This window comes from Manis javanica, chromosome 10 (assembly GCF_040802235.1).
Source record: "Manis javanica isolate MJ-LG chromosome 10, MJ_LKY, whole genome shotgun sequence".
NCBI lineage: Eukaryota > Metazoa > Chordata > Mammalia > Pholidota > Manidae > Manis > Manis javanica.
The window spans coordinates 52,255,357-52,282,536 of NC_133165.1; the positions used below are offsets into that span (position 1 = coordinate 52,255,357).

The window sequence follows — 27,180 nt, forward strand, 5'->3', positions numbered from 1 at the left end:
ACTGATTAGAAAAAATGCAAGAAAAAGGTTTAAACAGAATGTTTATTGACTTTAGGTCACCCGGAACAATTACTTACATTTATGCTTTCAGATATTTCACCTCATTGAAAAAAAAGAGATAAATGTGTTATATTAAATATGAGACTTTTGACTTCAATGAGCTTGCTGCTCTGGGTTAAGAAAATGTTCAGCTCTTTTCTGCAATGTGTGTTTCAGTCTTACAACTCATCAACAAAAGGTGTATGCCCCAAATTTCCACTTGCTGCCATTGACTTCTGGCCAGAGATAAACTTCTTTGCAGCCTTTAAGTAAACAAACAAAAAAAGACAAAATGTTAATAGAAACAAGGATTATCAAGTAGATAAAGTTATTGTTATTTCAAGAGCTTATGGCTAGGACATTCTAAGCCAGCAATTCCCTAACAGCCTCCTGTGAAAATTAACTAGCGGAGAGTGCTGGCACATTCTTTTACTTTATGACAATTTAGGAGGAAAAACTCAGCTGTTCCTTTTAACGTTCTGTCATATGTGTGACTGACCAAGTGTGGCGTTCCGAGTTCTGAAGACAGCTGTTAAAAAGGGGGATGAGGACAACCTCATTGACACTGCAAACTAGGGCAGTTAGCCAAGGACAGGGCTGCCCTTTATTGTTTGTGTATTACAATGGTAAATAGTCTGAATCAATAAAAACATAGATTTTAACTTAAAAATGAAACTTTATTTCTGCCTTGTATTCTTTATGCCACTACTTCAAGTTCAAAGGCTAGTTGTTTCGTTTAAAAGTTTAGATAAAAACTTATCCCACTGTCCCTACACAAAGTAGATCTGTTGGTGAGAAGATGGTTGAGGCCTCTACAACAAAAGGGGAGTTGGAATTTTTAGTATAAAAGGGACTGGAAAACCTACTGATTTTGGATTTACTCTGTAGTTCATGCATTTGTTAAGCACAGTAGGGAATACAAAGAGGTATAAACAATTGCCCTTAAACAATTCAATCTTGCAGAAAATAATAATGTATGTGAAAAAAAATACAAGAACAGGACAATGTCGTAGGCTGAGAAGACAGAAGAAAATCTTGATAAACTGGAGTGTGAAGGATTGGCAGCACAGAGAGTTTACTTACTGGGAGTGAGGAGGAAAAACAGCAAGCTTGATTATTAGTTTGAATCATATAAAATTGCAACTATTCAACTCTTCTTGACCTCCAAGAATTTAAATGGTTTAACTTAATGTTAATGTAGTTGAATGAGGAAAAGACACAAATCCTGAATTGACAAGGAAGCTATTTACAGATTGGATGGTACTGGCCCCGCCCACCTCCACACCAGGTAGACAGGCCCCAAACATCAGGAGAATAATATATATAGCCCAAGGAAGCTTATATGTTCCTTCTGAAACTGGATCATTAAGGACCACGTTATTTGATGTTTTATCGCCAGTTTTCATGTGCTTACTTTTATGACATCAGCATCAGCTACTGCGTCAATCTGCTGAAGGACTGTGGATGGCGGCATGTATGAACCAGCAGCTAGAGCCTGGGACCCAATTTCATCCAGGAAACCTTCAGAAGACTCCACTGACATCAGGTACCCAGCTTTCAGCTTGTTCCTGTCCAATAAAAGGAGCATAACTAAGGTAGAAGACAGTTTTAAAGAGCAAGGCAATTTTAAAATATGTTCTCAAATTCTTTTAGTGTATATGTAAATAGCTTTGACATCTTATAGTGCTGGAGGCCTCCATTCTATTTTTTCAGTTCACCAACTATTTTATTATTTACATTATCATTTAAAAAGCTGTCATTACAAGATTATACTGAAAACCCAGCAGGTTGCCTTTTGATTTTGGACTAGAACCTAGATCTAGTTAAGGCCATGGAGCTTTGACTAATGAAGTAATCAGTCTCCTGACACTCCTTTGGTGATAACTGTAGAATTTCTATTCAAGAAAAACACTTCCATGGGCCCTTACAGCACTGTCCACTCAGCAGAATGTGGTGTGCTGATTCTTTCTCTTTCCCCCCACCTCCCAAATCCATTTCTATGCTGGGATTTGTCTCACTGAGGGTAGGGCATGTGTTAAGAACAACAGTCTCAAAAGTCCCAGCAGCTTAAATAGGGGCACAAAAGCACTAATTTGAATTTTGCCTCCCTGCAGCAAGACTCCCATCTAAACATTATTAGTTTACTGCAGAAATTTTACCACAATGTCAGTTTAATTAAATACTTTACCTGCAATAAACGTTACCAAGAGAGTATTAGATTGTCCCTCCAGCAGTGATATCTTGCTTTCTCTCACATAAGAACCTTATAAGAAGTATCAATTCCATCAAAATGGCAGAAAACCAACTGTATCTTGACATTAATAGAAATTCCATTTTCTATATGTTGCCATACCTCATAAAAAAATGGCTACACTTAATAATTTTCTTAAATTAGATTTGAGACAGATTTTTCTTAAGTAAATCCAGTGTTTCAATTTATGCTCATCATGTTCTGTTCCTGGTGCAATCATAAAGAACTGCATTCTACCAACCCTTAGTTCCATGTATACAGTATTTAACAAATGGTATTGTACTTACTCAAGAGATGCAATTAGTCTGTTCAGTTTAATAAAAGTGATAACACTCATGAGAACAAAAATTACCGAAAGACTGTTCCCTCCTGAGTTGTAATTCACCTTGTCACACTTCCTTTGTGGGTAATACTGAATGACCAAGAAGACCGTTTGGGTTTCAGAGCTCACATTTAAAATTGTCTTAGATGAGCAGAGTCAAACTGGAAGTGTTTTAAGCTGCTGTACGAAAATGCAAGTGGATTTCCAACTCTGCCCAAAGTCTGCCTCTCTTAGAGAAACTCCCAGAACTACTTGCTGAGTTAAGAGGTGTTGTTAGCACTTTAAATGAGGATGGTAGGAATTAAAAAACCATCAAATTGGAGACATGAATGTCCATCTTAATCAGATACAGCAGTCCCCCCTTATCTGCAGGGGATGTGTTCCAAGACACACAGTGGATGCCTGAAACTGCAGATACCAAACCTGTATGCACTACATTTTTCCCTATAATACATACCATGACAAAGTTTTATATATGTTACGTACAGCAAGAAATGAACAATAACTCATAATAAAACTGTAGCAATTGAAATAAGCTATGTGAATGTGGTAAGTGAAACCATAGATAAGGTTGGAGGGGGGGGGGGATTCGTCTGCTTTTGTTCTATCAAATCAGTAAAGAGGAAAAGAAAAAAAAAAGAAAATGCTAATGGTTATGATAGAATAGTATTCATATACTGGTGGTGTGATTATAAACTGGTACAAGCTTTATACATTGTGGCTTCAAAGAGCTTTTCATTATGTTTATAATTCTTGACCCAGCTGGGAATACTAAGAAATATGAAATACAAAATGTTTTAAGCCCAGAGATCAACAAATATATTTTGATATACCAATTACTACTGTTTATGACAAATTTTTAGTAATCTAAAGAAATGAAATCATTACATAATGTTAAAAAAAAAGAGAAATAACTGGTAGGCAATGACAAATCATTTTTGGTTTTTTTGAGTTTGTAGTTTTTAAATTTCTACAATGCTATTAAGTAGGATATAAATATACACATAGTAACAACTGTGTATAAAATATACAAAACTGGTCAAGAAAATAAGCAAAACAATTACAGCTTTTAGGTGGTAGTTTAGGTGCTTCCTTTCCCTTTTAAAGATCTTCCCATACCTTTCAATCCTTTTGTGCATATGTTATGGTATTATTATAACCAGAAAAAAATACAACTTTTAAATAATCGAAACACAAAACCCCTAGTTAATATACCTACTTGGCAACCTGGACATCTGTATTAGAAAGGTTTCCTTGAGCAATTTTTTTTACTTGGTCATAGGCAGCCTTGATAACCTAGGATAGACAAATAAAAGTTGGTCATTTTTGATGGGTGCCAGAGTCTCTGGCAGCAATCAACACAAGATGGAAGAAGGTTGGTCCCAGAGAAACAGCACAGCGGCTGTTTGGAATTCTTAAGTCAGTATGTGGTCCTTATGCTTTCAAGGTTCCACAAATCAGCTGTTTGCACAAGTGGCAAAAGGCAGAGAATGGCAGTAGGGTTTAGAAAAAGCAAATACAGGGGTTTATAACTGCCTATAGAGAATAAGCACTTTGAAAATTTCCCCAGACCTTCACAGCATCATGCAATTAAACTAATACTATCTCTTACTATTCACCAAGAATAAAGTAGGAACCCATATACAGCCAACTTATAAAGCTTGGCCATATTTGGATGCTGGAGTCAAGAAGGAATCAAATTTCCAGGGTATGGGTGACTGTTTATTTGGTGACTAAATCAAACCGGGCCCAATCCCAACCCTGGTACTATTCTGGCTCTGCTACTTACTGTTCTCCTAAATTCTAGGACCTTTATTTCCCCTCCATTTTAGCTACCCTTTTCCACTGCCATATCCCAGACTTGGGCATGACCTAGATTTCTCCTTCCTCTGAAATTCTCCATTCCATGAGCTCTGGCCTAAGTCTTTACTCACACTACCCTCATTCCTCCACTATCAAGACTTTGAGTTCCTTGATTTGTCTACTTTCTCCCCATCTATCAGATCCTCTGGCTTCATTTCTGTCTAGCCTAGATCCATGAATCGTCTCTTTCATCGCTCTTGTCAGTGTTCCCAGCTCCCCTGCCATCTCCTCATACTTCTGACCTGCCTACTTTGCAGGATTCCAACCTTGGAACAACCCTACTACCTGCCTTCTCCAGTTCTCCATCAGGCTAGTAAAAACTATTGAAGAAAAAGTACAAAGCAAACCCAACTGACTGTATTATGAATTTGTGCTCATTCATCTCAAGGAAACATCTACACTGCTGCTGATGCCTGTTCTGTATCTAGCCATAAATTTGTCTCAAACCTCATTTCTTTCTTTAAACTCTCCTCCCTCCCTTCTCTTATTCTTAAAACATGACTTAGCCTCCTACCTCATCAAGGACTTATTTCCTCATCTTCCCTATACACCCTCTTCTCTCAACATGAGCCTTTGTGTGCAACATTAAAATGTCCACTTGTACTCTGGATCCTATTTGCTCTTTCTTTTTGGAATTGATCCATTTATGATTTTCCTCTCTCATATCTGCTCCAATCTTTTTTTCCTATCCATATGAATTCTCTTCCAACTAATCTCTCAGTGAAACTCTACTTAAACTACCACCCACCTCCCTCTAAGTCTAAGCTCTGCTTGCCTTTACCAATCTTGTATTTCTTTATTCTCATTCATTCCTTAATACTGTAAGTTTTAGCTCACTCCCAACACTCTGGTGAAATCTGGCATTACCAATGAGGTCCTACTTGCTAAAACTTCCAGACCTCTCTGTGGTAACTAAAGGGATGTTCATCCAGAGTAGATCAAAGCAGTGTTAATCAGTCTCTCTTTGCTGGCCTCCAAATATGCCAGTTTCTCTTCTCTTTCTTCCTGTCTTCTTGGCCATTTTCCTTAGTCACTTGGTGGTGTTTCTCAGAACTCAGCCTTCAGTTTCTTGTACATCTTTCATATGAACCCTGACTTTAACACAATCTCTGTGTTGAGGACTCCCAAATGGTATCTTGGCCTTGATCTCACCTGAATTCTCAATTAAGATGTCCCAGAAACAACTCAACGCCACCGTCCAAACAGAAACCAAATGCTAATGAGGCATTTCCTCTTGTTTTCGTGGTAGCATTACTATACTTCTTTCTCCACAGCAGATATACTTCAGTATTATACTATACAGAGTTCTGGTAAGTCATAGAATACACACATTCCATGTTTTAACTGACGACATGTTAATAGGAGAAAAAAAACTTGTGAGAGTTGGTGAGTTTGCAACTTACATCTCCAGCAGCTGCAGCTTGTGAGATAGTGTAAATCCCAAAGAGGCCAGAATCTGAGTAACTGGCATTAAAAGCAGAAACCTGAAAGACAGTGAAACTTTACTGTATGTCTACCTACCAGGTAAACCAGGGCAAAGCTGTCTAGACAAAAACTTGGACCTTCAGAGTATAAGCAAAATGGATTAATATTTCACTTAACCAGTTCTGCGTTCTTATCAGGTCACCTCTTTCAGAACTATAGTAGTTTTAACATTTAAATCTTTCTAAAATGGATTGCTCATTCTCCTTTTTGCTGGGTACATTTTTTTGATGGTTAAAAGTTAGTTAAACATTAATTTGTGAACATTATTACAGATGCAGATGGTTGAGTGGTAGGTTGTGGGCTTTGGCATTAGACAAATCTGTTTTCTTTCCTCTGCTGTTGGTGGTGACTTATTTTTCACCAATTCTCTTACATTTCTCCTATGGGCTAAAGGAAAATTTCTGCATAGTGCCTGTTACTCAGATGTCCAAGGTAGCAAGAAGTTTAGCTTCTGGATAACAGGGGTTTGCTGTCTGTAGTCTGACCAGGGTTAAGCTTCTTAAAGTGCATATGAGTGCCTACTATAGTGTTTCCCAGTGTTATGTGAAGATCACCTGAGTTGCTATTAAAAATTCAGACTTTCAGTTTTCTGTAACAGATTTATTTACTCAGATGCCTACAGATGCAGTCTGAGAGCCCACATTTTAAAACTAGTGTTCCAGGTAATTCTTATGCACATTAAAGTTTGAGAATCATTGGTTCAGCCCCTAGAAAGCATGAGAAGAAATGCACTTCAATTCCTTGAAGTTTAATTACAATTCTGAGACCATCCTATTCATACCCCAAATTTCTGGCCAAATTCTGAAGCAGGAATTTCTATTAAATTATGTCAGAGGATTAACATTAAATTCTGGCCACCCGAAGGCTCTATTAACATACAATGGTGAAGAGTAAAGCAGGATCCACATGAACCAGGAGAAAAGAAAATCTGGAAAAAAAAAAGCAGTTTAATTTGGACTAATGGTTCTCAAACTACTCCAGGGAATCCTAAGGCTCTGTACAGAAAATTCCAAGGGTTTCATTGTCAAATAAACTTCTTTAAATTAAAAGCAGAAACTTTTGTGTTGGGAATTGCAGCTGCGAAACTATGTGTGATAAAAAAGCCTTCCCTGCTTAAAAATAAGTTTGAAAGTGACCACTCAAATAGTAAACAGAATAATAAAGAGAGTAAGGTGGATTTTAATTTCCACTGTTAAGTGTCAAATAGCCAAAGACTTACCTATCTATGCCATGTACTTGCTGCTGAAAATTATGGACAATATTTAATCCTAAAATTTAGTACATTTGTTACCTTTTAAAGGCACATCATTGAAGGCCATGTAGTGTATGACATTGGGCAAACAATGGTCATTCATTAAATCATATTCTGTTGGTTGACATGTTACATTCTCTTGATTTGGATATCATTATTCTGAAAGCTTTAGAGCTTTCCTCACTCATACAAAGGTATCTTCTAAAGAAAAATGGGCTTTTTGTTACAATTAAATGTCACCATTTTTCTTTTTTAACTTATTCTCAAACTGGTGGGTCTATAAACAGTTCTTAGTGTGTATTTTGTACTTCTGGTTGGAAAACATGAAGAGCAGTGAAATTCAGGAAGTAGTCAGAAGAACAGAGCGGACAGAAGAACATCTAGAGAAAAGACTAGAATCTAGGGGAATGTTTAGTATCTAAACTTTATTTTAAAGGGAACTAAGGTGTGAATTTCTGACTTTTTAATGATTCACTTCTTTCTAAAAAAGTTAAGTTTCTGATAGACCCTCTAAGGTACTAAAATTAAGCCTGGCTGTCTCTTCACTTTTACAAAGATTTTTCTTTTTGTTCATCTTAAAATTTCAAGAGATTAACACTAAGAGCAGATTATCAGGACCACATCTAAACACTGGGTCTTTGAAAACAAAAGGAGAGATATCAACTACTCAGACTCACATCAAATGGCTGGTTAATACCCTTGGCAACAGCCTGGTACAGAGAGTTGGTGGCATTGCTACCTCTCTTAACATGTGGGCCAGCACCGAGGACATGCTGCAGAACACTAAATGCATTTGCTTCTGCATTTCCAGTGGCAGCACTTTCTGCTACAAGAGCAGCATGGACGAGACTGTCTCCATTCTGTTCTCGAATTTCACCTGGGACCATGTGAGGAGAGAGCAAAGAAGAAAGTGGCTTGGTCACCATTGGCTCTATTCTTCAGTGTTCTCCACAAGACAGTATTAACCCACAAAGATGAGACTTTTTTGTGGCCTGGTGCTCTCCCCATACCATCTGCCCTTCCCCCACACACATACAAAACATGTCTTATATGCAACACCCAAGCAATCAATTCTTTCCTTCCACACCGAGGCTGTTAGGCAGTAAACAATCAGGTCTTTTTTATCTAATATGCTATTCTGGGTGGGGGGAAATTTCCTTCTGATAAATTAACCCTAACAGAACAAAATGCTTACCTCCACGGTATTTGGCCTTTGCACCGGATAACCCAAGCCCACCCCTCATGTTGAGAAACTGTTCAGCAACTTGCTTTAGAACAGAATGACTCACACCTATTTCAAAAGAAACAAAAACAAGCTAGAACCAGAATTTCTGAAATATAATTGGAAAACATGTTTTAAAATTAAATAAGTGATTATACAATTCAAGTATCACAGAAATAAACACCAAAGAAAACAAGAGTCCCCCCATAATACAACTCTCCCAGAGCATATCCATTTACAGTTCACTGTACTCATCTACAACTTTTCCCTACGCATGTGTTAATCTGTTGATACTGTTTCTAACTTGTCTTTTGTAATTTACATCTAACCGAGTGGCCTATATCAAAGATTTAATGCTTATAAAGAATTCCATTGCATGGATGTGCCATCATTTAATCAATCCCTTCTTGATGGACATTAGCATGTTTTCAACAGTTGGCTATTAAAGTAATATTTAGCATTGTGCATCAAAAAAAAAACACTTTCTTGAGAGTGAAAAGACAACCCACAGAATGGGAAAAATATTTGCAAATCATACATTTGATAAGGATTTGGCATTTAGAATATATAAAGAACCCTTACAACTCAGTAATAAAAAAAAATGACCAATTCAAAAATGGGCAAAGGACTTGACAATGAGTAGACATTTCTCCAAAGATATATATAAATGGCCAAAAAGCACACAAAAAAATGTTCAACATCATTAGTCACTAGGGAAATGCAAGTCAAAACGATGAGATACCATTTCAAACCTACTAGGATGGCCATAATAAAAAGACAGACAATAACAAGCACTGGTGAGGAAGCAGAGATACTGAAACCCTTTGCACTGCTGGCGGGAATGTAAAATGGTGCACCTACTTTGGAAAACAGTCTGGTAGTTTCTTGAATGGTCAAAGAGAGTTACCATATGTCCTGGTAATTTTACTCTGAGATATATGCCCAAAATAATTAAGAACAGGTGTTCTACAAAAACTTACAGATTAATGTTTATATCCACAATAGCCAAAAGGTAGAAACAACTCAAATGTCCAACTGATGAATGTCTAAACAAAATGTGTTAACGGAGTATTTTCCAGCCCGAAGATGGACTGTAACATTGGTATAAGCTACAATATGGATGGACTTTGAAAACATTATGCTAAATGAAAGAAACCAGTTACAAAAGGCTATATATATTGTATGATTCCATTTATATGAAATGCCCAGAAGAGTCAACTCTATATATATTGAGACAGAAATTAGTAGCAGCCAGAGGCGAGGAGGTGGAATGAGGAGACTGCCAGTAAATATGGGGTTTCTTTTAGGGCTGATCAAAGTGTTCTGAAATTAAGATAGTGGTGACAGTTGCACAACTCTGAATATACTAAACCCACAGAACTAACTGTATACTTTAAAAGCGTAAATTTTATGGTATGTGAATTATACCTCAACTAAGCTGTCATTTAAGAAACAAATGAAAAACAATATTGCAAACAACATTCTCATCCAGTTATTTTATAAATCTGACCCAGTGTTTCTATAAGATAAATTCTTAAAAGTAAAATTGCTGGGTCTAAGAGTATATATAAACATTTAGAATTTTAATTTCTTTAAACAGACCTCCAAAAATACTACATTAGTTTACACTCCCACCAACGATTTTTGGGAGTGCTTATTTCTTCGTATCTTGGTTAATACCGGGCTGTGTCAATTTTTTAATTTTTGGCCAAACTCACAGAACTAAAATTTCCTTAACTATTAGATGACCGTTGCCTATTTCTCTATTAAACTGTACTCCTTAAAAAAAAAAAAAAAAAGCAGCTTGTAAAAGCTCTTTACTCATCCTTTGTCATAGGTTTTGCAATACTGTTAATTAAAACCAGTAGTTTACATAGTTAAAAGTTGGATTCTAGTCCTGTTCCCTCTCCCCCAAAGACAATTATTTAAGATCCTATTACATACTGACTGTCTGGCATAACAGAGGACTGAGCTCTCAAATGTAGTTCACTTCTGTGTTCACATAATTAGTTTAGAAGACTACTCTTAAAGAAGCAAAGTGACATGCAGTCAATTCCCAACTTACCAAGTCCAATCAAAGCCATTCTTGCACTTGTAAAATGGTTCTGAACATAGAAATGTAACTGAGGAAGTTAAAAACATTTATTAGGTGATACTGGTATACATATAAAAAGCTGTAAAAGCTTAAAACTGTAATTAAGCAGAAAACAAATACTCAGGCTTAAAAGCTGCTACAATGAATGACAGTGCTGACTTACACTGAGATTTTACTTTATAAACTGCTTAAAAGAGCTAGAACTTAATGTAGTGATGGTTACATATAACTGTGAACATAATGAAAACTGAATTGGGCACTTTAAATAGATAAACTGTATGATATGTGAATTACATCCCAATAAAGCTGTTAATGAAAAGCAATCAAAAAACAAACAAAGAACTAGTGCACACACTGAGTTCTAAAGTGAAAAAAATGGGACTAGTTTATGATTTTGATTATAATGTGATTTAAGCAGTGTATCAGGTTTTTTGTCTTATACAGGTAATAATAAAGCACTATATAAATAAAGCACTATCAACATTATACAGTAAGGCTAATAGAGTTCTTTCACTATACCCTTCTTGCCTATTTTTGAAGGTTTTCTTGTTATGAGGTTACTGTATATGTCAGGGTTCCCGACCTGAATGATTATAGAATTACCTGGGGAGCTTAAAAAAACAAAAAACAAACACTGTCACTGACTCCCCACCTCCACCTCCTTCCTGGGCCCTCTCTACAGACTGATATAGTAGATTCAATATGAAACTTCGGATCTATTTAAAACCATCCACCCACCGACCCATTCAACCAACCACCCAAGTGATCTAAGGATCAGTAAGGTTTGACAATCATTGGTTTACATTATTACTTTAGACCTAATATACAAAAGTAGAGCTAAAATGCACATTCTCACCAGAAGCACACTATTGTTCACAAGGGAGTGAACATTGGTTCTCAGAGTAGGAAAAACACCTTATTCCTTTTACATATATAGTACAAGTATATATACTATACACTAACAGATACACAGCATATCTGTGGTATTAAAAGTTCACTGGGGGCAGGGATAGAAAAACTTTGGCTTAAAAGGATCCTTGGGAGTGGATCATAATGTTAAGAAAAACTAGGTTAAGGTAATGAGACTTTTAATCAAGTTATCAGAATTTGTGCCCCAACATGAATGCTGTCTATATCCATGAAGTCATTTGGAAAGTCATGTTTTTTTTTCCAACTGAATGCTGCCATTGCTCGAAGTACTCTAGCACCCATTTCTTTAGGATATCCTTCAGGTTAGGGACATATTAAAAAAAATGCTATTAACTTTGAAATAACCATGTTTAGCATCTTGATGTTTGTCCATGATACACACACCTTACTTCTTTTAAAATGGGACACTATAGTACATTCTATTCATAAATGGCCTTTTCTTTACTTGGGAATATGCTATGGAACTTTCCCATATCAATTAATGTTTTTGAATTGTTGAATAGGGTTCATTCCATGGACTAGTCCTTTCATGTTGGATATTTAGCTCGTTTCTAATATTTCACAAGTATAAACAATGCCACAATAGACATCTGCATAGATAGATGTTTTACTAAGGGAATTCTTTTAGCTACCTCAATGATGTATCTTCACAAGGGTAAATTTGATTTCTAAAAAAATTTCAAAACTCATTAGAGGGTAGTCTTATGAAAAAGTATTGGCTGTTCAAGTTGAATATCAATTATAGTTCTTTTTTAAAATGCAGTATGAATGGCAGGCATTAGATTACTGATACGTGGAGTTTTCTAAACCAGAAGGTAAGTCAAAAGAGGAAAGGGATATACAGTTCAGTTTTCTATAGTGGCTAACCAGAAACGAAATGAGAATAAAAACTTCATTTTCTGAGTCAGACATATTTTTAAAGTGTTTACAGCTTCCAACTTTTCTCTTTATGTCTTCTGACAATTTTTGGGAGGGTGGGCAGGAGTGGGATTAAGGCTATACAGACTTATCTGCACTTGCAGATAATATTCAATGTTTCACATTTTGGAAATAAAGTTCAATGATATACATATGGCTGTGACATGTGACAAATCTGTACTGAGGCCAGTATATTGGAGAAGATGAATGAGCCACTGAGCAGGTTGATAATGGAACGGAATGTAATGAAGCAGAGTTCATTCCTACCTATATACTCAGAGGAGTTAAAGGAATACTTTAGTCAAAGATAATGATATTTAAACATTTAAAAACTGTTTTAAAAAGATATATACAGAGAGAAGTATCTAGAAGAAAATTTACCTAGATATTAACACTGAGTGCCTCTGGCTGTGTGAGATGTTTTCTTTCCTTTATTTTTCTTGTCTTTGTTTTCTGAATTTTCTTTTAATGAACATGTATATCTCTTGTAATAAAAACTTTTTTTTGTTAAGTTGATAAGTAAAAATTGTTCAGACAGAATTCTGGTTAAAAAGCAAACTGATTAAAAAAAAGCAAGCAAGTGACAAAAAGAAAAATTAGCAAATCTGAAATGGTAGATGAACATTCAATTTCATGTGAAACAAATATATTTTAAAATATGGTTTATCAGTACCTCATCTGGTGTCACTTTTCCAATCCTATAATCAGGACAATACAAGGAATTAGCCAAGGCATTTCGGTAAGCTGCAGCATGCAAATTTTCAATGACATCTATAAAATAAATAAAGAGGCAGTTATGGAAATGTAATTTAAATAAAGACAACATTTTTAGAACCTAGAAAACAACTACACTATATAACTTTGGTCATTTTATGGCATTCAAGTATTAAGAGGACTTATATGTATCATTTAATCTCTTGCAACTTAAAAAATCCTGCCATTTGAACGTGCTGGAAAAAGAAAAAAGATTGTATGACAGTGGCTTCTACACTCAGAGTCCACTTAAACACGTTTGATCAGTGCCACAGCCTGGGTTTCAGGAAGTCTGAATCTAGTTACAGTTCTGCCACCAACTTGTCACATGACTCTGGATATGTCATTTAATCTGAATCTTACTTGTAGGTAGGTTCCCTCTCTAGGTAACAAGGGAATTGTCAGGATAAAGGGATCAAAGTATCAGTCTTAGGTCATGTAACAGCTTCCAGGGGTCAAATGCTATCATCAAACTGCACTCCTCCCTGAAGCACTGGCACCTCCCTGCTTTCCTACTTCAGGGCCTTTGCTTGAGGTATGTCTCTTTCATTTGCTCATTACCTGGGCAATCTCCTTATGTGAGGCAGAGATGGGTGAGACACACTGATTGCCCTCAAAATGTTGAGACAGTAAACTGAAAGTTATGGGTGCAATGTCACTAGTTCTATCAAAAGTGCAGCAGGGGCACAAGAGAAGGGCAATGGGAACTAGGAAGAATAACAGACATGAAATCTGGAATGAGTCTTATGGAATGAATAGGTGTTTCCAAGGTGAATGATTTGTGAACATCAGTTCAGGCAGAGGAAACAAAGGCATAAAGTATGATGACAAATGCAAAGGAATTGTAGCTTGTGGGGAAGAGGGTAGATCAAGAAACAAGGGAGGCAAGCAGGGACCAGATCACAAAGACTAACATATATGCTAAATTAAAGAGTTTAGACTTTGTCCCATAGATAAGGAGAAGCTTTTAAAGAATTTTCATGTCAGAAGGATCACGGTAAAGGCAATGTGGAAATGGAGTGAAGATGTAAACTTAAGAGGCCAACACTAGTCAGGAAATTACAGTAATTGTTAAGCCAGAAAGGATGTGGGCTGCAGCCTCACTACAAACAGCGGGGAAGAAGGCACTCTGGACACCTAAATCATCTTTTGTACCATTTTACATTCTATAGATTTCTTTGGCAGAGGTCCAGAGTAACCAAGACCATACTCCTTTCTAACACAAAGTATTGCCATGAAATACTAGTGAACATGAACCAAGTACTCATCATGTTCCAAACACTTAACAGGAGACCCTCTCTTTTGAGAGAGTAAAGCCCATCCCATGCCAAGCCCCTGCAGCTGGTCACCTGTTTGGACCTCAGTGGTCCGCCTGCACACTTCTGCTCCTACTGGAAGTTGTATGCCTTCCAAGAGCCAGTGGTGTTCATATGTTTTGCTAGTTGTACTTCTCAAGGTTATAAAATATGAACAGTTCTTATTTTTTAAAAAATTAAGCTTTGGAAAGACCCAATAAATGTGAGTTGGCTAAACAATAATAGGAATACACAACAATAAATAATAGTAACAGTAGCAGCAATAATAAACTTGCTGGATTTGGTGTAAGCAAAACAACTTGAAAAAAACACTAGAGGGGAAATAGGAGAAACACTTAGGATTCTATAATCAGTTTACATACTATCAAAGATGAAAAATAATCAACAGTATAAATGTCTAGAAACAACAAATTTCAACAGCTATTTTCTTTTACAAATTAATCTTCTTAAAAACCTAGTATCTTTGAATGTAATCTCAAAATGCACTTACGAGCCTGTGGATTCTGAAAAGCAACAGCTTTGTCAATCCTTAGCTGAGACTGAATAGCAGCTACTTCCCAACGACGAAATTCTGGTGCCGTGGTAACATTGAGCAGGAACTCCATTAGGATATCACTGAGGAACACATGAAGATAAGATCTGAGTGTCAAAAATTTAAAACCAATATCCATTCCACATAATTGTAACGCTCTCAATATTAAACTTCAGGCTGTGCTATAAGCACAGTGTTCTAAGCAGTTTGTAAATTATAATCCAAAACCAAAGTGAGAGATCATACTGCCACATTAAAAAGACCAGAACTCAGCAGTTTAGCATTTCTCTATAAGCAAATGCCCTAATCACATGCAGGTACTTACATATCATCCCGCAGGCATTCCACAGTGTAAGCCATGTTTTCCCTTGTTGAAGTCACACTGAATCAGAAATAAATTACAGTGAATTGTCTAAATCAGAAGAACAAGCTTTCCTTTATATCTTTGTTAAATCAACTGATTCCTTTGGGAAAAATTATCCTGAAGTATAAAAAAGTATAATAAAAACAAAAACATTCATCAACAAAATTGTTAAAATACTGAAAAAATTTTAAAAATAGAAAGCAAATAATTTTACCTTAAAAAGGAAGGAAATCCTTTTTACACATGGATGAATTTTGAAGATGTTATGCTAAGGGAAGTCAGACATAAAAGGACAGATATTGTATGATTCCACCCAAGATAACTGGAGTAGTCAAATTCATATAGACAGAACATAGAGTGGTTGCCAGGTGCCAGAGGAGGAAGGGAATGGGGAGTTATTGTTTAACAGCTACAGAGTTTTAGCTGGGGAAGATGAAAACATTCTAGAGATGGATGGTAATGGCTGCATACTGCCACTTAAAACCTAGAACTGTACACTTAAAAGTGGTAAATTTTATGTTCTGTACATTTTACCACAATTTAACAAAATGGCAACTAAAATCGAAGATCTTTGTTCCCTTCCCAGGCTAATGCCTTTACTCTCTTCCACTCTGGAGACAACATAATCATAAGCATTACATATTGTTATTTTGTTTAAAAAATGACAAATGCTTCATACCTTAAAAATCTTAGAACTTGTTTTTCCATAGAACATTTTGTTCTTAAGACTGCTATAATGATACTTAGATCTAGTTTATTCCTTAACTGCTGTGTAGTAGTCCCATCATATGACTGTATCCATTTTCCCTAAAGACGGGTATTTAAATTGTTTCCAGTCTTTATATATAAACAGCTTTGTACACACAGATTAGAAACTGCTAAGTTATAGAATATGCTCATTTTCAGTATTACTCCTTGATTCTTTTCTAAGTAGTTTACTGAATTACCCTCCCACTGGCAGTGTGAGACATTCTCCATCTCCCTTAACACTGCCAACATGATATATAAAAAAATCTAATGGGTGTGTGTCTGCTGATTATAAGTAAAGATGAGTGTTTCTGGCTTCCTCTTCTGGGAATTGCCTGTTCCTAATGTTTGTCCACTCATTTTCTCTTTAATTTGTACTTTATTTTTCCAAATATTCCTCTCCATATTATGTATATTAAATATGTACTTCCAGTTAAATTTTTACTTTAAGGCATGAGATGTTTTACATTTTGATATAGTCAGATTCATCAACCTTTTCTTTCTTATGCCTTACTTTAAAAAACCCTTAACCACCTTTGTAAAGGAAAATTCCTTATAATTGAGTATTCTCTGGTGTTTTCACTCTTTATTTCCAACCAGTAATTTTCAACAAACCTTAATTTACCACCAACTGCTTCAATTCCACGGGTTATCTTGAAAGATGAAGCTCCTTTTGTAGTCTGGAAAAAGAATAACAATTGTTTTTAGTAGCTTTTTAATGATGAGTTTGCCAAACATCACACTGAATCAAAATCTCATGTCTAATTGTCATTAGATTCAAGAGGAACTTTACCTAAATAGTGGGTCTTTCTTAGTTTCAGAATTACAAAACAAAGTGCACCAAAAAAACTTAAGTATATGTTTTTATATAAAGTACGTTTAAGTAAATATTCCATTAAAAAATACAAATGTACTGAATTCATCAGTTTATTCTGAAAGAGATTTACATATGGGAAAGTGTTATTTTCTTTCAATTTATGGCACTTTTTTTTAGAATTCAATTTTTTTTCTTACTGGTTTCTTGTACTCTAGAACTAACATTCAGATGGACATGAATTTAATGCTGCTCTGTGGCAAATATTCTGTTGTTTTTTTATATGTTAGGTGACTGCACTGGGAACAACAAACTCACCCTCATCCAGAACCTGTGAATGTGACCTTCTTTGGAAATAATCTTTGCAAATATTAAGTATTTAAAATGAGCTCATACTGGATTAGAGTAGGCCCTATAGCTACTGTGACTGGAAATATCAAATAAGAGGAAAACCTGGACACAAGAGACACAGAGAGAAGGCCAAGTGACAACAGAGGCAGAGGTCGGAGCAGCAGAGCTATAAGCCAGGGAATACCAAACACTGCCGGCAACCGTGAGAAGCTAGGAAGGGACAAGGGAAGTCTTCCTAGAGCCCTGAGAGGAAGCATGCTCTACTGACATCCTGACTTTGACCTCTATTCTCTAGGACTGTGAGAGGATAAATTTCTGTTGTTTAAGTTGCTCAGTTTGTAGCACAGGCATACCTTGCTTACTGCACATCACATATAGTGTATTTTTACAAATTGGAGGTTTGTGGCAACTCTGCATCAATCAAGTCTTACAGGGCCATTTTCCAATAGTATTTAGTCACTGTGTCTCCTAGTCTTGCTTTAAATCTTGCAATATTTCAATTTTTAATTTTTTGTTATGGTGATCTATGATTATGACCTGCTGAAAGCTCAGATAGCAATTTTTAGTAATAAAGTATTTTTAATTTAGGGTATGCACACTGTTTTTTTAGACACAATGCTATTACACACTTAACAGACTACAGTGTAGTATATGCACTGGGAGACCAAAAAATTCATTTGACTCATGATAAAGTGGTATTTGCTTTATTGTGGTGGTCTGGGAACTGAACCCCCAATATCTCCAGGGTATGCCTGTAATTTGTCATGGCAGCTCCAAGAAACTAATACTCAGATGTTGCTTTTAGGTTTTCTTTTCTGTAGGACCAAGATACCACAGCATTTCTAAACATAGTGAGGTAGTACACATGCTTACCAAACTGGATGCAAGACGAAGCATATGAGAGGTTCCCAAATTATTGGAGTCCTCGTATCTACTGCCTGCTTTAATGAACAAACCAATTCTTGACAAAGGAGCATAGTTTTCCAGAGAAGCAATCACTAAGCCGTTTGGTAATTTGGTAAACTATATTTAAAATAAAATAGAGATGTGATTAATGTCTTTACTACTACCAAGGACAGAAAGGTATGTATGGGTTCCAGTGAGCAGCTCAGTGGGACTAACCTCAATGTCCTGAGGATGTGCAGGTGCTCCTGAAGGGGCAACCGTGGCTTTAATTTTGGGAGCAACTTTGAGGGAATAAAATCTCTAAACACAAAAAAGACAGGTTACACTCAATTCTCAAAAGAACAATGCATACTATACACATCACTTTATATATAGATTTTAGCATTACTGATTCTCTTATCTGCTCAGTCTCATCTTTTTAGTCTATTTCCAATTGCAATGACTTTACCTCCTTCTTTTAGTAACCTTTAAAGAAAGGCAAAGCCTACCAAGAAAAATTTTCTCCAAGCCCCCAGTATTTCCCATAGTATCTGTACTCTCTTGTAAGCTACACTGAGACAATACAACCAGGGATTTTACCTTCTTTGACTAACACAAAGTTGCAATATCCTGAGATTAAAAGTAGCTTCACTCACAGCAGATTCTTGATTTATGGAGAATCTGGAAGTCACTGGAAGGGTAACAGGGTCCTCTTAAATGTCCAATAATGGGTTCAAAATGTGTAACTTTACTTTTGGTGTGTGTGTGTGTGTGAAAATGATGCCACAGAATTCATTTTGATTGTGCCTAAGGTTCATGAGATTACTCATGGAGATGTTAAGAGTTAATTGAACTTGGTACTTCCAAGATGGTGAGGAACCCCCCACCCCCCATCAGAGGCTGCAATGCCCCTAAGTCTGTGGAGACCAGCAGGGCTGTTTGTTGTGCATTCAGATCAGTGCTGTACTGAGTTGGTTTCTAGTTCTTACTGCTGTTAGTATATTTTAATTATAGATGACAATCAGCTTTGCTTCATCATCATCAATTTCATTTTTTGCTAGGTGTGGTATTTGCAACCCTACTTGTGACTTTAGCTTTTGACCTGCTAAAAAGTAAAATTTAGATATGTGGGTATAGCAGCTCAAGTATAAGTACTCATTAGTTCCACTGCCAAGGGAAATTTAGGTGCTTTCCCCTCAAAAGTGCCTGAACAGTGACACTTTATTGGTTATGTGCTTCCTGTAATTTGTTCCACTCAAACCAGCTGCAAAATCATCCTAGTAACAGTCAATTACTAGGTTATTTAATATTTAATAAAATATGCATAAATTTCTTACGGGAACTAAGTGTTATAATTAGAAACTTGAAAAGCTTTCAAGTTTATTGCAATTTTTTTCCATTGGTCCTCTCCTACTCTGTTATCTTTGAGTCTTTTTTTCTGCTGCAAGGTGGGGATGGATGGAATTGAGGAAATTTTGCCATCTTTTGCCAGTCTAACTGGGCTACTCTCAAAGGGTTATTAACCATTATTTTGTCCAGGCTGGCCAGGAAGGGCAAGACAATTACAGCCTAAATTATGGCAATTTGTATTATCCACAGAGTATCTATTTCAACATTAAGTACAGGTAAACTCCATTCCCTGTTCTGTACTTCCCTCTGGCAGGTTACTAGGTTACCTATCGGCATTTGGGACGTTTTTGTGCGGGGCTGTCATTATGCACTGTATGATGTTTAGCAACATCCCCACTCCCTGCCAAGTTGTTATAACCAAAAATGTCTATAGATAGCACCAACTATCCCCTGGGGGGATAAACTTGTCTAACTGAGGTTTTTAAGTGTTCCCCATCTCCCTCTGATAAACACCACTCCACGAGGACATACAATGACAACTACAGAATTTCCCCCAAATGGCAGCTATGTTTCACTTGGGCTTGAAGGAGGAACCTTAAGTAGTTCTTGAGAGCGCACCCAGACCCGCTAAAGGAACAAGTGATCAAGAAAGCACACATTAGGGAGGAGTCAAGATGGTGGATTGAGTAGGGCAGCGGAAATTTCCGCCCAAAACCATACATATTTTTGAAAATACAACAAATACAACTGTTCCTAAAAGAGAGACCAGAGGATACAGGACAACAGCCAGGCTACATCTACACCTGCGAGAACCCAGCACCTCACAAAGGGGGTAAGATACAAGCTGCAGCCGGGCGGAACCGAGCGCCACCCCACCCCAGCCCCCCCGGCGGGAGGAGAGGAGTTGGAGTGGGGAGAGAGTGGGAGCCCAGGACTGCTAAATACCCAGCCCTAGCCAACCACACCGGAGCACAGACACACAGTGCGTGGTGTGCTGGATATTAGGGAAACAGAAAAGTAAAACCTGTGAGCGGGTCCCTGCAGCCGGTCCCCCAGGACAAAAGAAAAGCAAGTGCTCTTTGAAAGTCTTAAAGAGACAGGAGCCTCACAGCTGGACAGAAGCATCTGGTCACACTCAGCCTGGCAGCTGGGAATCCCTGGGAACTCCAGGCACCCTAACCCCCTGGGAGGCAGCGCTCTGAGGCATCTCACAGCGATAAACAGCCTTCCACACGCTCCCGCTCTGGCACGGCCCCGCCATAGCAGAGCAGCAGTCTGACACCAGCCATGCCCACAGCAGCCCCCTAGTATTCTCTGCAGCCGCCCAGGCCAGACTCAGAGACCCCTTTGGTGCGAAGATGCCCAGCACAAGCTGCCAGAGGTTGCCATTCTCGCAGGAGAGGAAGGCGACAAGCAAGTGGGAAGGGACTTTGTTTTCCCTGCTGACATACGCACCAACTGCCCACAACTACCTCTTTCACCATAAAAAGGCAGAAGAATTTGATCCAGATCAGAATCACACAGACATCCCCTAAGAGGGAACCTGGGGAGAGAGATTTAACCAATCTTCCTGAAAAAGAATTCAAAATAAAGGTCATAACCATGCTGATGGAGCTGCAGAGAAAAATGCAAGAGCTAACGGATAAAGTTGGGAGGGAGAATACAGAAATAAAACAATCTCTGGAAGGACTTAAAAGCAGAATGGACGAGGTGCAAGAGGCTGTTAATGGAACAGAAATCAGAGAACAGGAATAGAGAGAAAGTGAGGCAGAGAGAGATAAAAGGATCTCCAGGAATGAAAGAATATTAAGAGAACTGTGTGAGCAATCCAAATGGAACAGTATGCGCATTATAGGGGTACCAGAAGAAGAGAGAGAAAAAGGAATAGAAAGTCTTTGAAGAAATAATTGCTGAAAACTTCCCCAAACTGGGGGAGAAAATAGTCACTCAGACCACGGAAGCACACAAAACTCCCAACAGAAGGGACCCAAGGAGGACAACACCAAGACCCATTATAATTAAAATGGCAAAGATCAAGGACAAGGACAGAGTATTAAAGGCAGCCAGAGAGAGAAAAAAGGTCACCTACAAAGGAAAACCCATCAGGCTATCATCAGACTTCTCAACAGAAACCCTACAGGCCAGAAGAGCATGACATGATATATTTGATGCAATGAAACAGAAGGGCCTTGCACCAAGAATACTGTATCCAGCATGATTATCATTTAAATATGAAGGAGGGATTAAACAATTCCCAGAAAAAGTTGAGGGAATTTGCCTCACACAAACCACCTCCACAGGGTATTCTAGAGGGACTGCTCTAGATGGAAGCACTACTAAGGTTAATTAGATGCCACCAGAGAAAATAAAATCACAGCAAAGAAAGCAGACCAACCAAATACTAACTAAAGACAAAAAAATAAAATCAACTACCCACAAAAGCTGTCAAAGGAAACACAAAAGAGCACAAAATAAAAAACCTAACATATAAAGAATGGAGGAGGAGGAATAAGAAGGGAGAGAAATAAAGAATCATCAGACTGTGTTTACAATAGCTCAATAAGTGAGTTAAGTTAGATGGTAAGATAGTAAAGAAGCTAACCTTAAACTGTTGGTAACCACAAATCTAAAGCCTTCAATGGCAGTAAGTATGTATCTTTCGATAATCGCCCTAAATGTAAATGGACTGAATGCACCAATCAAAAGACATAGAGAAATAGAATGGATAAAAATGCAAGACCCATCTATATGCTGCTTACAAGAGACTCACCTCAAACGCAAAGACATGCACAGACTAAAAGTCAAGGGATGGAAAAAGATATTTCATGCAAACAACAAGGAGAAAAAAGCAGGTATTGCAGTACTAGTACCAGACAAAATAGACTTCAAAACAAAGAAAGTAATGAGATAAAGAAGGACATTACATAATGATAAAGGGTACAGTCCAACAAGAGGATGTAACCATTATAAATATATGCACCCAATACAGGAGCACCAGCATATGTGAAACAAATACTAACAGAACTAAAGGAGGAAATAGAATGCAATGCATTCATTTTAGGAGACTTCAACACACCACTCACTCCAAAGGACAGATCCACGAGACAGAAAATAAGTAAGGACACAGAGGCACTGAACAACACACTAGAACAGATGGACCTAATAGACATCTATAGAACTCTATACCCAAAAGCAACAGGATACACATTCTTCTCAAGTGCACATGGAACATTCTCCAGAACAGACCACATAATAGGCCACAAAAAGAGCCTCAGTAAATTCAAGACTGAAATTCTACCAATCAACTTCTAAGATCACAAAGGTATAAAACTAGAAATAAATTGTACAAAGGAAGCAAAAAGGCTCACAAACACGGAGGCTTAACAACATGCTCCTAAATAATCAATGGATCAATGACCAAATTAAAATAGAGATCAAGCAATATATGGAAAAAATGATAACAACAACACAAAGCTCCAACTTCTGTGGGATGCAGCAAAAGCAGTTTTAAGAGGAAAGTATATAGCAATCCAGGCATATTTAAAGAAGGAAGAACAATCCCAAAAGAATAGTCTAAGGTCACAATTTTCAAAATTGGAAAAAGAAGAACAAATGAGGCCTAAAGTCAGCAGGGGGGGCATAATAAAGATCAGAGATGAAATAAATAGAGAATAAAACAATAGAAAAAAGTCAATGAAACGAAGAGCTGTTTCTTTGAGAAAATAAACAAAATAGATAAGCCTCTAGCCAGACTTATTAAGAGAAAAAGAGAATCAACGAACATCAACAGAATGAGAAACAATAAAGGAAAAATCACGATGAACCCCACAGAATTACAAAGATTTATTAGAGAATACTATGAGAACCTATATGTTAACAAGCTGGAAAACCTAAAAGAAATGCACAACTTCCTAGAAAAACACAACCTTCCAAGACTGACCAAGGAAGAAACAGAAAATCTAAACAGACCAATTACCAGCAAAGAAATTGAAGTGGTAATCAAAAAACTACCCAAGAACAAAACCCCCGGGCCAGATAGATTTACCTTGGAATTTTATCAGACATACAGAGAAGACATAATACCCATTCTCCTTAAAGTTTTCCAAAAAATACAAGAGGAGGGAATACTCTCAAACTCATTCTATGAAATATCATCACCCTAATACAAAACCAGGCAAAGACCCCACCAAAAATGAAAATTACAGACCAATATCCCTGATGAATGTACATGCAAAAATACTCAAGAAAATATAGCAAACCGAATTCAAAAATACATCAAGAGGGTCATACACCACGACCAACTGGGATTCCTCTCAGGGATGCAAGGATGGTACAACATTCGAAAATCCATCATCATTGTCCACCACATCAACAAAAAGGACAAAAATCACATGATCATCTCCACAGACGCTGAAAAAGCATTCGACAAAACTCAACATTCTTTCATGATAAAAACTCAACAAAATGGGTATAGAGAGCAAGTACCTCAACATAATAAAGGCCACATGTGATAAACACACAGCTAACATCATACTGAACAGCGAGAAGCTAAAAGCTTTTCCTCTAAGATCGGGAACAAGACAGGGATGCCCAAACTCCCCACTATTATTCAGCATAGTACAGGAGGTCCTAGCCATGGCAATTAGACAAAACAAAGAAATACAAGGAATCCAGATTGGTAAAGAAGTCGTCAAACTGTCACTATTTGCAGATGACATGATATTGTACATAAAAAACCCTAAAGACTCCACTCCAAAACTACTAGAATATCAGAACTCAGCAAAGTTCCAGGATACAAAATTAATACCCAGAAATCTGTGGCTTTCCTATACACTAACAATGAACTAACAGAAAGAGAAATCAGGAAACAATTCCATTCACAATTGCATCAAAAAGAATAGAATACCTAGGAATAAACCTAACCAAGGAAGTGAAAGACCTATACCCTGAAAACTACAAGACACTCTTAAGAGAAATTAAAGAGGACATTCACAAACGGAAACTCATACCATGCTCTTGGCTAGGAAGAATTAATATTGTCAAAAAGGCCATCCTGCCCAAGGCAATCTACAGATTCAATGCAACCCCTATCAAATTACCAACAGCATTCTTCAATGTACTGGAACAAATAGTTCAAAAATTCATATGGAACCAACAAAGACCCCGAATAGAAATGCAATCCCGAGAAGGAAGAATAAAGTGGGGGCGGGGGAGGGGGGATCTTGCTCCCAAACTTCAAGTTCTACTACAAAGCCATAGTAATCAAGACAATTTGGTACTGGCACAAGAGCAGACCCATGGACCAGTGGAACAGAATAGACACTCCAGACATTAACCCAAACATATATGGCCAATTAATATATGATAAAGGAGCCATGGACATACAATGGGGAAATGACAGCCTCTTCAACAGTGGGTGTTGGCAAAACTGGAGAACTACATGTAAGAGAATGAAACTGGATCACTGTCTAACCCCATACACAAAAGTCAACTCAAAATGGATCAAAGACCTGAATGTAAGTCATGACAGCATAAAACTCTTAGAAAAAAACATAGGTAAAAATCTCTTGGACATGAACATGAGTGACTTCTTCATGAACATATCTCTCCGGGCAAGGGAAACAAAAGTAAAAATGAACAAGTGGGGGGGGTATCAAGCTGAAACACTTCTGTACAGCAAAGGACGCCATCAATAGAACAAAAAGGCATCCTACAGTATGGGAAAATATATTCATAAATGACAGATCCGATAAAGGATTGACAATGAAACTATATAAAGAGCTCACGTACCTCAACAAACAAAAAGCAAATAATCCAATTAAAAAATGGGCAGAGGAGCTGAACCGACACTTCTCCAAAGAAGAAATTCAGATGGCCAACAGACACATGAAAAGATGCTCCACATCGCTTGTCATCAGAGAAATGCAAATTAAAACCACAGTGAGATATCACCTCACACCAGTAAGGATCATTACCATCCAAAAGACAATCAACAAACGTTGGCAAGGTTGTGGAGAAAGGGGAACCCTCCTACACGGCTGGTGGGAATGTGAATTAGTTCAACCATTGTGGAAAGCAGTATGGAGGTTTCTCATAAAGCTCAAAATAGAAATATCATTTGACACAGGATTTCCACTTCTAGGAATTTACCCTAATAATACAGCAGCCCAGTTTGAATAAGAGAGATGCACCCCTATGTTTATCACAGCACTATTTACAACAGCCAAGAAATGGAAGCAACCTAAGTGTCCTTCGGTAGATGAATGGATAAAGATGTGGTACATATACACAATCAAATATTATTTAGCCATAAGAAGAAAATGAATCCTACCATTTGCAACAACATGGATGGAGCTAGAGGGTATTATGCTCAGTGAAATAAGCCAGGTGGAGAAAGACAAGTACCAAATGATTCCACTCACATGTGGAGTATAAGAACAAAGAAAAAACTGAAGGAACAAAACAGCAGCAGAATCACAGAACCCAAGAGTGGACTAACAGTTACCAAAGGGAAAGGGACTGGGAAGGATGGGTGGGAAGGGAGGGATAAGGGGGGTGGCGCAGAAGAAAGGGGGCATTACGATTAGCATGTAGAATGTGGGGGGAGGCACGGGAGGCCTGTGCAACACAGAGAAGGCAAGCAGTGATTCTACAGCATCCTACTATGCTGATGGGCCGTGACTGTAATGGGGGTTGTCGGGGGGACTTGGTGAAGGGGAGAACCTAGTAAACATAATGTTCCCCATGTAACTGTAGAGTAATGATACCAAAATTAAAAAACAAAACAAAAAACAAAAAAAACCACACATTATACTGCCAGGTCACCGTTATAATAATAAAGTTCCAGGGTTACTATACAGGCCTTAGCTCATTTCTTACAATTTTGCTCATAAGCCCACTTAAGAGTTGGGGAAACTAACGGCCCCAGAAGCACAAGACGCAGCTGACGGGCTGAGTTGAAGGCTAGGTCCGCGGCGGCCCCCTCCTCGCGATCGCTTCGGCACGCAAGTGCAGCAGTGACCTTCAGTGGTCTCTCCATCTAGTCGCCTCACCTCCGCTCTCAAGCCCTTTCCATCTATTCAGGTTTTCCGGTGTTCGGCTTCTTCCATTCAGAGCACGAGAGGGGCATCCAGAGCCCGACCCACCCAGCCTGCAGCCGCCCGCTTGGCCCGCAGGGTTCAGCTGAAGGGCAGCCCCAAGGCGAAGGCCCGGGGACCCCAAGCCAGGCGCCTCCGGTACGTATCACCCGGCTCACAAACGGCTCCCCAACACTTCCCCAAGTCCGCCGGCTGTGCTCACCGAGAAGGATCCAACTCTGGTTAGCAGCTTCATCGCTCAAGGTTGCTCCGACCCACGGTCAAAGCCCGCTCAGAAGTAAGCAAGATGGTGGCCGACGAGTTTCCCAGCTTTCCCCGCGACACGCTTTCCCACACGCCCTACGTGAAGGGACTCTCTGTACAGACCGCACTCTACTGCTCCCTGGAGGAGGTTGGACCAGTCCAATTCTTCCGAGACGCAGAATAGGGAGACGCATAATTTCATAAGCAAATATTCATTGGGTAAATTAGCTTACCCCTTTTTGGTTTCTATTCCTGGCTTGGAGAGTCACTGTCATCTTCTGACAATGTCCATGACAGCCCATCGCAACTCCCCTGCCACTGTGGATTCTCCCGATCCGAACCGTCAAATGA

At 38.0% G+C, this 27,180-nt stretch overlaps 1 protein-coding gene across 1 annotated transcript; it reads right to left on the reverse strand.

The window, feature by feature from the left end:
* Window positions 1–24: 24 nt before the first annotated feature.
* Window positions 25–26,940, reverse strand: UQCRC2 (ubiquinol-cytochrome c reductase core protein 2). The gene is made up of 14 exons (XM_036992135.2): window positions 26,789–26,940; window positions 18,377–18,460; window positions 18,128–18,277; window positions 16,705–16,769; window positions 15,304–15,360; window positions 14,937–15,061; window positions 13,051–13,148; window positions 10,500–10,557; window positions 8,408–8,503; window positions 7,890–8,089; window positions 5,879–5,959; window positions 3,832–3,908; window positions 1,454–1,607; window positions 25–302 (listed from the first exon to the last, which is right to left on the reverse strand). Exons 1-14 carry the CDS (start codon window positions 26,819–26,821, stop codon window positions 219–221), a joined length of 1,362 nt encoding a protein of 453 aa, XP_036848030.1. The 5' UTR covers window positions 26,822–26,940; the 3' UTR covers window positions 25–218.
* Window positions 26,941–27,180: the final 240 nt, after the last annotated feature.